Here is a 12,322-nt window from a genome sequence, read left to right as displayed (position 1 = left end):
GGAAAAGAAGAGTAGTTTTAGAACTTCTAAAGGATTTCTCTAATCAGTTAGGATAAGGTTTATAGCATCGAACCTGCTTTGACATTCAGCTGTAGATATTGGTAAATTTTGGATTGTATTCACAAGGTCTTTGAGTGAGATGGGAATGTTTGATTGTTTGATTTGGTTTATTTTACTTCGCATTTCTGCCACTTATGGATAATCGCAAAGATGATGGTGAGTGATTACATGATGAAATTGATAATAACACCTATGCCCACGTCGGGATTCGAAGCTGGAACCTCTGGCGTCGTAGCGCGCCACGGAGGCCGTCGAAATGGGAATGTGTTTTGGATTTTCTTTGTAGGTGCAAGAATCTTCTAACTGTGACACGCACATGCCTTTGCTTACTCTAAAGTTCACTTTTTCACATAAACGAGAAATTGACATGTCACCCTAAAACTCACGCATAAATCTGCATTTAATACCACTACATACAAAAAGAAATCTTGGTCGGTTCTTCATATTGTCCACGAAAGATTGAAAAGAAAAAAATTGAGCGTATGGTTTTCCTTGCTTTGGTCTGAGATCTGAAGAATTTTGGTGTTGTATTTGTAATGATAATAAAGGGTTTTCCAATAAGAATGATATGATTTTGAAATGAACTGGCAACTATGTTTAAAATGTTATAACTGTCACTAGTTGTTTGTCATTTGTGTTTAGTATACTGTGACAATTCATCATTGATAAATACACGCTTCAAGAACGTTTGGTTATTATATAAAAAAATGAAAATAGCCGTCCACATAATCGCCCTTCTATGCGCACTATTCGTCGAATCGTTGAAAAATTTGAAAGGGATTTTACACTACAAGATGCGAAAATACCAACAAGAGGATTGAAATTGATTAGGAGGACACCTGGTTCCAACAAGACGGTGCCACATATCACACTGCTAATGCCACTATCGACGTATTGCAAGAACAGTTTGGTGAAAGGATAATTTCAAGAAATGCAACTGTTAGTTGGCCTCCAAGAAGTTGCGATTTAACTCCTTTAGATTGCTTTTTGTGGGGTTATTTGAAATCTATAGTCTATGCAAACAGACCACGAACCCATGATGCATTAAGATTGAACATCGAATGCTGCATTCGTGACATTAGGCCCTAGTTATTGCACAAAGTCATCGAAAATTGGGTTCATCGAATTTACTCGTGTGCATGAGGTCGAGGTGGACACTTAAGTGATGTGTTATTCAAAACATATGCTTCAAAATAATATAAAAAGTTTGATTACATCTGAAGTAGTTTTTATTTTATTTCATTGTAATATCATATCGTTCTTATTGGAAAACCCTGTACTATCAGTGTTTGAAGAGCGTCATTAGGTACAGCTAATTATATTACAAATAAATACTGTGTCAAATTCTTTACAAAAATTCCAAAGTTAGACTTGTTACACTTTGGATTTAATCGGGAACCATCTCAAACCAGTATTTTTTTAACTAATACAACGCCCTCTAGATGTCTGAGAAAATACCAAATACATGGCTTCTAAAAGGCATTGGATGTGGCACACATCTGCCATAAATTGTTTAAAGATATTTTTATATGTAGCTAAAATGAAAATGGACTGAACTGAAGTGGAACTATATAAGTATGATATATTTGATAATATGGTTTGAATATCCAGTGGGTGGGAGATGATTATTCCTGGTTGGGATGGCTCAAGATAGAGGAGGCGAGAATCGTCATCACCCCCCTTTAATATCACACTGCATTAAAATGAATAGATGCATCATTGTTCGTAAATCTCACATTTCGAACTCCTGGTTTTCCGTTCCGTTAAATTCAAAATGAGCGCAGAACAAGGTCTAGAGCTTTATATGTTTCGGAATTGATATCTGGACTTAAAATCTGTTTTCTAAGTAACCATAAATCCTAAGAAAAGCAAATAAATAAAAATTAGTTACGCAAATTTTGCATTAAAAAACAGGAAATTCGTGTGTGCTATTCTAAAATGGAATATTTCTCATGCCTTCACATTACATCTAGGTATAAGATACCTGTGTATATGGGAGAAGCTGAATTTTGTACCCCCCCCAAATGAAAAACGTTCCTGCGCCACTGTTTTTTATAAAGTTACTTCTATTACAAATAGAGTAACTCGGTTGCAGCTATTATCTTCGAAAGAAACTACTTACAGTTAGAATTCCTGTAAAAGGTAACTAGTTACTTCCAAAACTGGTTGTAAACTGATTGTGACTGGCAGTGCTGGTCATATTGTGTAACAAATAGTAGAAAATGTAAGACATTTTTGTCAATTAGTTGGCAAGCAAGTGAGAAAGGTATTTTCCTATTTGGGTACCTTTATAGTCAGCCAGTAGTTTAAGAGTAATCTGATATATACACAACAGGCGTTCCTCAAGAAAATCGTTGAGACTTTGTTCTGTGTCATTTAGTGTTTTGCACTGATGGCATACACTCCAATGCTATAAAATCAAGACGTTTAACAACTAAAAGCATTTACGACTTAAAATCACCTGGATCTGAGGCTGGATATGGACACTGATCTGTGACGTCACGCTGAGGGTGATCCTCACTTCCTGTTCTCCGAACTGATTGGTCACTCGGCAGACGTATTTCCCAGCATCTTCTTCGACGACTCGCCGTATGTGGAGAACGTCATGAGCAGGTGTTAATCGTATAGTCCCTACAAGGCTTTGCTGCTGTCCGCCATGTTCCCGGAACCATCTGAAACAATAAAACAAACAAATAAGGATGGAAACTGATATGTTGCTCTACCAGTGTGAAACCAAGCTTATTTATTTTACCTTTAACACAGGTATCTTATCCAATTACAGGAATGCACATAATTTACCCTTAACTACTACGGACCGTATCTAAAACCGCTCTGAATTTCTCCTTTACTTTATTTCTCACACCCCTTTAACTACAAGTGGTGTCATTGTCACGAGGTCTTGCCTTCGCTCTTTTACCATCTTATTGAAATCTACATTCGGCGAGCGGTCTGACAGACGTACCATAGTAGTTGTGTTTTTTGTTGCGTTGTATTTCAATTGGGTGGCCGCGGTGGCTCAGTCGGTAACGCGTCTGACTACCATGCTAAAGGTTCCGGGTTCGATCCCCGGCCGGTTCAAATCCGGGAACTTTTCTAACATTGGAAGCGGCCCCGGCGCCCACCCAGCGTCGAATGACATGGGTACCTGGGGGAAACCCTGGGGGGGGGGGGGTAAAGGCGGTCAGGGGCGTGATGCTGATCACATCATCCCCACTCACGACCGGATCAAGAAAGTGTGGGACGTTACCCCCACACCCCCTATACGCCTTCATGGCGTGGTCCTAAGCACAGGGGAGCACTTTAATTTACTTTGTATTTCAATTGGCTTATAACTTATTTTCATTTCAACAAGATGTTACATATTACTTCGAACTATTGGGTTGGCCCATAAATTCTGGCGTTTTTTTAAGTGAAAATTTTGCGTGAAAAATGAAATGTGTTGGCAATGCGTTTTATGTTATTCGATAGAGAATTATGTGCTCTACAAAATAGTGTGTTTAGATTTTATATGCTGATATACTTTTTGTTCTTTTCAGGTCATCAAAATGGAGTGTCAAGTCGACAAAAAAGAGCATTTTCGACACCTTCTGCTTCTTGCGTTTAATCGAGGTGCCAAAGCCACAGAAACTGCTCGAGATATTTGTGAAGTGTATAGCAAAGAAGCGATACCTCTTAGGACGGCTCAAAATTGGTTTAAGCGATTCAAAGATGGCAATTTCTACCTCAAAGACATGCAACGCACCGGACGCTCCGTTCAGTTCGATGAGGAGCGACTGAATCAGCTTATTCTCGGTTGGATTGATTTGTTGTTTTAAGTCCACTTTATGCACAGTAAGGCTAATCGGGACTGGAACTACAGTATAAAGTGGGATCCGAACCACTTGTGCCTCCACCGGGTATCGAACCCGGGACCCCTTGATTACAAGGCGACGACACTACCACTGCGCCATCGGGGAGGCCTCCAGCTTATTGTCAAAGATCCACGCCAAACGACGAGCGAATTTGGCGGAGATAATGGAATGCTCCCACAGTACCATACAGCGTCACCTTCACTCGATGGGAAAGGTTCAAAAGTTGGGTGCATGGGTTCCGCATGCTTTGAACGACAACAAAAATCAACGAGCCACGATCTCAGCCGGTTTGCTTGCCCGTCATCAGTCAACTCATGGACACAAGCAGCGATTCCTCTACCGAATTGTTACCGGCGAGGCATCGCTTCTTCGCTATACACTTCACAAATCTCTTGAGCAGATTCTGTGGCTTTGGCACCTCGATTAAACGCAAAAAGCAGAAGGTGTCGAAAATGCTCTTTTTTGTCGACTTGACGCTCCATTTTAATGAACTGAAAAGAACAAAAAGTATATCAGCATATAAAATCTAAACACACTATTTTGTAGAGCACATAATTCTCTATCGAATAACATAAAACGCATTGCCAACACATTTTATTTTTCACGCAAGATTTTCACTTAAAGAAAAACGCCAGAACTTATGGGCCAACCCAATATATCTCTTCTGACAACATAAGAATGTAGAAATCTTAATAATTTGGAATTTAAAATAAATATAGGAACCATTCTTGCAATGTTTTTCTTCCTCTTGCATAAATTGCGTTACGTTTTATAATCTAAACAATAATAATTGAACACGTGAAACGCGTCAGAAATTGAAAATAGCAAAGTAGCTAGTGCACAGTCCAAAACAGAGGACTGACAGACACCTCCATAGTACTGTGATTCGACGCCCATAGTACTTAAGGGTTAATTAGATAACTAAATTTTATCTATGTACAAAAATGCAATATATTGTACACTAGTTTATGCTGTAGCCACGACAGACATGCACTAAAACAATACCATAAATAAAGCATAAACGATCGTTTTATGTATGTTCTTTCTAAATATTTAACAAAGCGTTGCATTATAAATGCTGTTATATTCATATAATATTTAATATAATTTTATAAGTTTTAATATTCCTTCATATTCATGCATAAGAATAACTTGGCGGGGTACTTGCCCCAAACATTATCAGATTTTACAAAATTTACAAATTAATAATACGAGTACTTTGGTTAGTCTCCTGAGACTTGAGGAGCAAAGTAATAAAGTGTAATTTATATGAGTGTGAAGGTTTAGCAGTTATTTATCACAATATTTCTATACGTAATGGAAACCCTTCAATTCTTTACCCCCCCCCACCAAAAGTTAAGCCCCAAGTTCGATTCTGCCCCCAAAGTTAGGCGCCAGGTTAAGCCGATGCATTCATGTATAGAAACTCTAAAATCAAGATTTTGTTGTGAAAGTGAAATTCTGTTGCAAGGAAACACATTCTAATTAATTATTTACAGAATGTACAAAAATTAATAACTCTTATGTACGTTAACTATAACGAAACAATTTTGAGTTTAAACGCACAAAGAATATAAGTTTCAAAAGTTGAATCACCTCCAGGTCAAATTAAGCAATACAAGTTTCACTTCAACTTCATGGAAAAGAAGTTATTAATTTCTCAACTTTTGATTTAAATATGCAAATTAATTTAGGGTCGTTAAGTCCTCTGGAATGGATTCTAGACCTTTACTTTAATTTTGTATCAACCTTTGAACGTAGGCTAATAAATGTGACGTTATCTGTGTTTCAAGAAATAATCACATTTGAGCAAACAGTCTTTGAAACTGGAAAGTTAGGTTGGAAATACGTTCCATATATAAGTAAGCAATTATATATTCATAAGCTTGGTTGGACGAATTTTCCACCAGATTCATTGATAGATTGATTTGGCTTATTTATGTCACTTTTCTGCGACTTTTAGTTAATCGCAAAGATAAGGATGAGTGATAATTTGATGAAGGGAAACTCACAAAGAACATCCCATCCCAGGCAGGTATTCAAACCCTGGAGTCATGGCGTTGAACTGATCTATGTCAACCATTCCTTCACGGAGGTTGACCTTTTCCACCAGATATGTTTTAAGACCACGATTACAATACTTCGTCGCATATTTTTACAATATAATGTTTACTAACCGCAGGAAAGCGGTCAAAAATTCTTGTAGAAAAATAGGATAGTTTAATAATGGCTTTAGACGTTGTAAGTGGAAATGAATTTGATTCCTCTGATGCTGAATGACTCAACTATATCGAAAGAGCTTCATCTGGGATACAAATGAACACTTGCATTTTGTTGCCGATTCGCAGAAATTGAGCTTGCAGTTCTGTCCAGTCAGTATCTCCCTCTGACTGAAACCCGCTGTTTACATTCTGAACAAAGCATGGGAAAAAGATCTAAAGGAAAAATGTAATAGTTGTGATAAGGGGTATTTCCTCCCCACTTTTGCCTGCCAGCCGCAAAACGCACGGACGGAATCAATAAAGTATGGAAGCTACTGATAAGGGATACACACACACACACACACACACATACACATACACACACCACACACACACAGCAGCTGGTTTGGTTTTAACAGTATCGAAGTCCCAGCAAATGAACGAGAGATATTTGCAAAATGATACAGCTATGATCGCACAGATAGCACACGATCGTTTCATTTGGTTGCGTCATATCCTAGGTCTTATGCAACCTGTACAAGTGTAATGATATTTGGGTTGCCTGCATTCCAGGCGCTTAAGGGCATAGGATACAGTTTCGCATATCATCCTATCGAAAACTCTTCACAGATTAAAACTTTCCATATCTTCACATATAGGCGACAAAGTGGACTAGGTGGCCGAGATAGCTCTCGATCTTACTACCTAGGTTCCCGGGTTCGATCTAGGAGTTCTCTATGATTTCATCACTTTCATGTAATCATCATTATCGTCGCCAAAGTGTAGGCCAAAGTGCTAGAAAAGCGGCAAAAATACGAAACCGAATTGTTAATGTTCACTTAGATATTATCCTCGGTTTTTATTAATGTTGAGCCGATACCATTTCGATTCGATGCCAATTCCGATACTCTCACCGATTCCCGATACATATAGCGTATATATACATATATACAAATTGAAATAGTTAGAAGTTGTTAAAACAATGATTAATATTAAAGCGTAAGTCTTCCACTCCAATTATGTGAATCAACTTATCAAAAGTGTTGTTTCCAAATATTGAAGAATTACTTCAGAACATTAAATTACTTGGTATATAATAAAAAATTGAGTTTTTCGAATAAAACATGATCAATATGAAAAAAACTGCGATTTTGGCATAAATCCGGTATACTCAGTGAAAGTAACGCACGGCATTTTTGCGGATCCATAGAAAGACAATAAATGCAGAAACATTATTGGCCAGTATCAGTATACAAGTTCCAACCGATACTTTCCGATACCGATGCGATATCACTGGTATCGGCCGATATCGATACATGGGCATCGGCTCAGTCCTAGTTTTTATGTATTAAGTGCTTTTCTCCTCATTGTGCAAATTGCAACGATGCAGATGAATGATGATAAAATTATACTGATGAAGGATTTGGATTTGGTTGATATCAGTTCGCTTTATTCCACATTTGACTAATCGCGAAGATACGGATGAGTGATGATATGATGAAATTCATAAGGAAAGGACACCCATGTTCAGGCCGGGATTCGAACTCAGGACCCCTGGTGGCTATGCTAACCACTCCACCATGGAGGAAATATAAAGGAGAGTCAATTAACGTGAATGCAAGGATTTGATCACTGAACTTTCCGTATAGAAATCGTCACTCGAGTATACAACTCACTACTTCACCGATGTCGCCCACTAATGTAACCAATATTTGCACGTTAGGCTAGATAAAACACACTAATCCATCAAATTAGATTTTAGATTAGATTTGTTGTTTTAAGTTCACTTTATGCACAGAAAGGCTAATCGGGACTGGATATACGGTTTAAAGTGAGATCCGAACCAGTGTGCCATGTGCCTCCAACGGGTGTCGACCCGGAACCCCTTGATTTCAAGGCGACGACGTTACCACTACGCCATCGAGGAGGCGCACTAATCCCTCAAGTGCATTATAAAGTTCGAGTAATTGATTCATGTGCATCAAAAGTTATCATTATGTCTCGTAATTATACTATTTCGCAAATGCTTTATATATTAAGGAGTACCATTGGAACTTCCTATTTACGCATGACATGCATTCAGACGTATCAATTGTCCAACCTTAATTTCTTCACGATCGGAGCAATCCAAGCCAATTGAAGCATGCACAGACTCGCTGGGTGGCTCGAGGTAATACCCGCGCATGCGCAGAACTCAGCGTTCATTATATCCTCTGCGATCTGTTCATTAATCGTACAAGAGCCATCCTGATTAATATACATGGCGATTCGCTTGTTTCGGGAACCAGGTTCACGGGGTTTTGACAGGACGGGGAGAAGGGAATGAGTTGCGGTCAGATGAACACTGAAGTGAGCGATCGAAGCGCCGCTGTCGGAGATATTCGGAAATGCATTGATACTGACTGTATTGGAAGAGAGTACGTGTTATCATACACGTATGCGGGTATATCACTGAAGCCATGATACGTTGATTTCGTGTATCTCTTTTTGTGTAATCAATACACTCCTGTCGTAGGAAAATAACCGAGATAAATGTTAAAAATAAAAATGTCACAGTATACTTTGACAGAGGCCACTGGCAACATGCCGTGAAGGTACAGTCTCGAGCAATAAAACTGCGACACCTAGATCCTGAAATGCTCGCTTCCCTGCAAGCTGGTATATGTGTTGCCTAACTCAACGGCGGTGGTAGAAGTTGCCATTGAGAATATGCTATTAAAATCCACGTATCGCCGTATAGTTAGGCAGCACGCATAACGCCTTGCAGGGAAGCGAGTATTTCAGGATCTAGTTGTCGCATTTTTATTGCTGGTGACTGTACATGGCAAGGTATGGAGATAATGTCCCACACATACCTAATCTCGGACATTTGTAGAGGTGATATGATCAGCACCACGCTCCGACCGGCTATATCCCCATTTATTAGAGGATGAGTGAACCCTAGAACAGTTCCATGCAGGGACATTGCTTGAAAACGTACCACCTGAAATCACTCACACCGGAAATCAAACCAGGGTCTCCCGCGTGGTAGTCAGGCGGATTACGGAACTGGAATAATTATGAAGTAAATATATGAAGACTTATGCTTGTTATATTTATGTTTCGGGTACATAATATAAGTATTCATACATTTATGTAATTCCAACAAATAAAGCATGAGACAAGGAGCCGTATTTCATTGAATGATTACAACAGCAACTCATTCGTATGCCAGCCATTCTGTAACATCAATTCCCCTTGCACCTGCTTCTATTTCAAGTTCAACAAGACCCACCCTCTCGACAATGACTCATTTCTATCTGTACTACTAAGTCCAAATAAATCTTGCAATCCACCCAAAACATTGAAGTGTTCGCACGCAATTAGAAATAACAACTTGCATTAAAGCGTGAAAGTTCTAAATTTAGCATGTAACTAAACCTAACAATCCTAACGTAGACGATTTCAAGAAAATACTTTCACCTTACCATCCAGGGAAGACACATGGTTTGGAACAGGATTGCCAAATGTAGCTCTTCCCCACGTTACAAATATTCAGGTTAACAATTTAAGCGCCGTAAAGTTACTGTTGAGAACGTTACTTTTAGTGCACAGTCGAGTGTTAAGCAGACTTTCACTTCCTGATATATTGAGGCTGCAAGGTTTACAACAGGTAAAGAAGGAGTAAGCAGCTTACAATAATAGGAAGGTAAAAACTCACTGATCAGCGTATAGGAAGTGTTGAGTGAAAGGTGTTTAGAGGAGCGGACAGACTGGCAAGGGACTCACTTGGCGAATAGATTGAAAACGGAGAAGAGCACCTTTGGGGAGAGATTGGAAGGAGGAGTTATCCTGACTTTGGTCAAGAAGCGACGAAGCCTAGAGAGAGCTCAGTTTTATTTTACTCTACGTTACTAAATTCATCATCATTCTTCTAAGTGTAGACAGGTATTTATTCTAATCCTTACCATGTGATTCTGGTTCAAGGTTCTAAAATCCAACGCGTGACTATTTGAAGTTTCTAGTTGTTTAAGGTATTTTATTTCAGTTGTGCCTTTTGCTGCCAAGCATTTAACTTGTCGCTATGACAAGTGCTCTCATTATTTATGAGGATGAATTGATACGACTGTTACAAATACTTACTTTTAAAAGTAACTTAAGAATTCCTGCAAAAAGTGAGTGTTTCACTTCCAAACACTGATATGTTTACTGTCGAAAACAATTCTACGGGCGTGCTACGGCGCTAGGGGTCCTGGATTGAATTCTGGCCTGATGGTGCCGTGCTGTTAGCGAACGTGCTCATATCGAACGTGCTCATATCGAACACGTTCACTTAACAAACACAGTTACGGAAGGATTTGCAGGTACGTGCTGTTAGCGAACACGCAAACTTATCCTGTCTTATTTGTCCATGAAACTGGTGACCATGCAAGTGTTGCCAGTGATAAGCCAACTTACGTGGAGACACACCTCATTGGCTGGTGCCTCTTGACCTGACCTGATTAGGGTCTAACTTGTGGCACAGCAGTTTTGTAACCTTGTGTTCTGACGTCAGACGAGGGATGCCTACGAGGTTAGTTTAGGTCTGTTAGGTTAGGTTCCATTAGCATAAATACAATGGAAAATTATTATTTAGGCTAAGAGAACTAAACATAGCTAGCCTAACCTAACAACGTAGGCATTGAGCCTAAAATTAATAAGCTTTCTTCCGTGACGTCAGAACACAAGGTTGCTCAAGTGTTGTGCGATAAGTGAGACCCTTGCCTCACTACTGATCATTCTTCAATCGAATGTGAAACCAGCAAGATGAGTGAAATAAAATTCATTAAAACGGGAATTTGTGTTTGGTGTACGATGGTTACCAGTATCGAAAAATACACAAGGCAAAAAGCGTGGTGGCGTGGCTATGTACGAAAGAGAAGAAAATGAAGTGTAAAGGGTCACTGAAGACAAAACACGGATTTCTACTAGCTAATTAGCTAATTTCAAACACAAAATGATTATAAGGTATTAATGGCAACACTTGCATGTTGACCACTTTCAAGGACAAACAAGGCAGGGCAAGTTTGTATGTTCGCTAACAGCACACACCTGCAAATCCTTTCCTTTCAGTGTTCGCTACGAGCACGGAAACGGCCTGATCATGGGTGTTCTCTGTGAGTATCCCTTCATCATATCATCACTCATTATCATCTTTTCGAAAGCCTAAAGTGACAGAGAAACCAGTACGATTTCATCTCTTTTAGGTATTCACTGGACGCACTCCTCCCATAGGAGAATAACGATGCTGAATGTTTAAAAAAAGCCACAGCAACTTTCACAGAGGGGTCAATCTATACCAAATGGTCCGAACAACAATAATTTGATGCTTTACAATTTTTGTAAAAAAAATCATATTTTTGTTGTTATAACCGCAATGCAAGGCAAGTTCAAAACAGGCATTGTTTTTCTAAAGCTTGACTTCATTTCAAAATGGCACACCTTTTTGTTTCACAACTTGCAGCATTTTCTTGGCCTTGGCAGATAGTTGTGATAATTATGATAGACTCAGCTAAGAAAAATGATAGAAAGCCAAGGTAAGAAACATTGTCTTCAGCACATTTGAAGCTACAAACATTATACAAAGTCAATCCAATCCAATTCCTCGGTATCATACTCGCTATGTAGTACTGCACCCAAGTTATGAACTACAGAAGAGATGCAAGAGAAATCTATCTATCATTTTTATTTTACAATAGAAATTAAAATACATTTATCTTGCACCTCTTCTGTAGTTAATATGTTTAATATACTACTTAGAGAGCCAGGAAGAGATTAATGAAATATTTTGCATTTTATAGGGCAGAAACCTGGACGATATGAATAAGTGAGCGGTTCGTTTGCTTTCTCTCTATAAGCAGCGGCAGTGTTGCAAACTGCTCAGGTCGTTTCTCTCCAGAATTTGAAATGCGGCTGCTTAGTTTCTTTGGATTCGACTATCCGAATGCAAACAATTATAGGAAAGACTGAGGATTCGCCACTAAATTTATCAGTGAGGGTCGGGATTCAGACATACTAATTTTACAATGTTAGAACAGAAGGAAAAAAACATGCTAGAATGAACACCACATCAGTCAGACAAGTGTACAGCTCTGCCCCCTGGGCGGAGGTTTCGGAAACTAAACAGTCCGTGTTTCCAAAACAGTCACTGCATTGTAAACCATTAAGCCTCACAGCCCGGGAACTACTTTC

The 12,322-nt window shown here is 39.0% G+C and overlaps 1 protein-coding gene across 1 annotated transcript in view; it reads right to left on the bottom strand.

Moving 5' to 3' along the window:
• Dscam3 (Down syndrome cell adhesion molecule 3) overlaps positions 1 to 12,322 on the bottom strand; it is an 823,298-nt gene that overhangs the window by 170,023 nt on the left and 640,953 nt on the right. The window contains exon 8 of the mRNA XM_083132903.1: positions 2,522 to 2,732. Coding sequence (XP_082989029.1) covers positions 2,522 to 2,732 — 211 coding nt within the window. The remainder of the gene's footprint in view (positions 1 to 2,521; positions 2,733 to 12,322) is intronic.

Source organism: Lepisma saccharinum, chromosome 12 (genome assembly GCF_977018435.1).
Source record: "Lepisma saccharinum chromosome 12, izLepSacc3.1, whole genome shotgun sequence".
Lineage (NCBI taxonomy): Eukaryota > Metazoa > Arthropoda > Insecta > Zygentoma > Lepismatidae > Lepisma > Lepisma saccharinum.
Note: the sequence above shows the minus strand (reverse complement) of the source record. Positions and strands in the feature narration are given on the sequence as shown.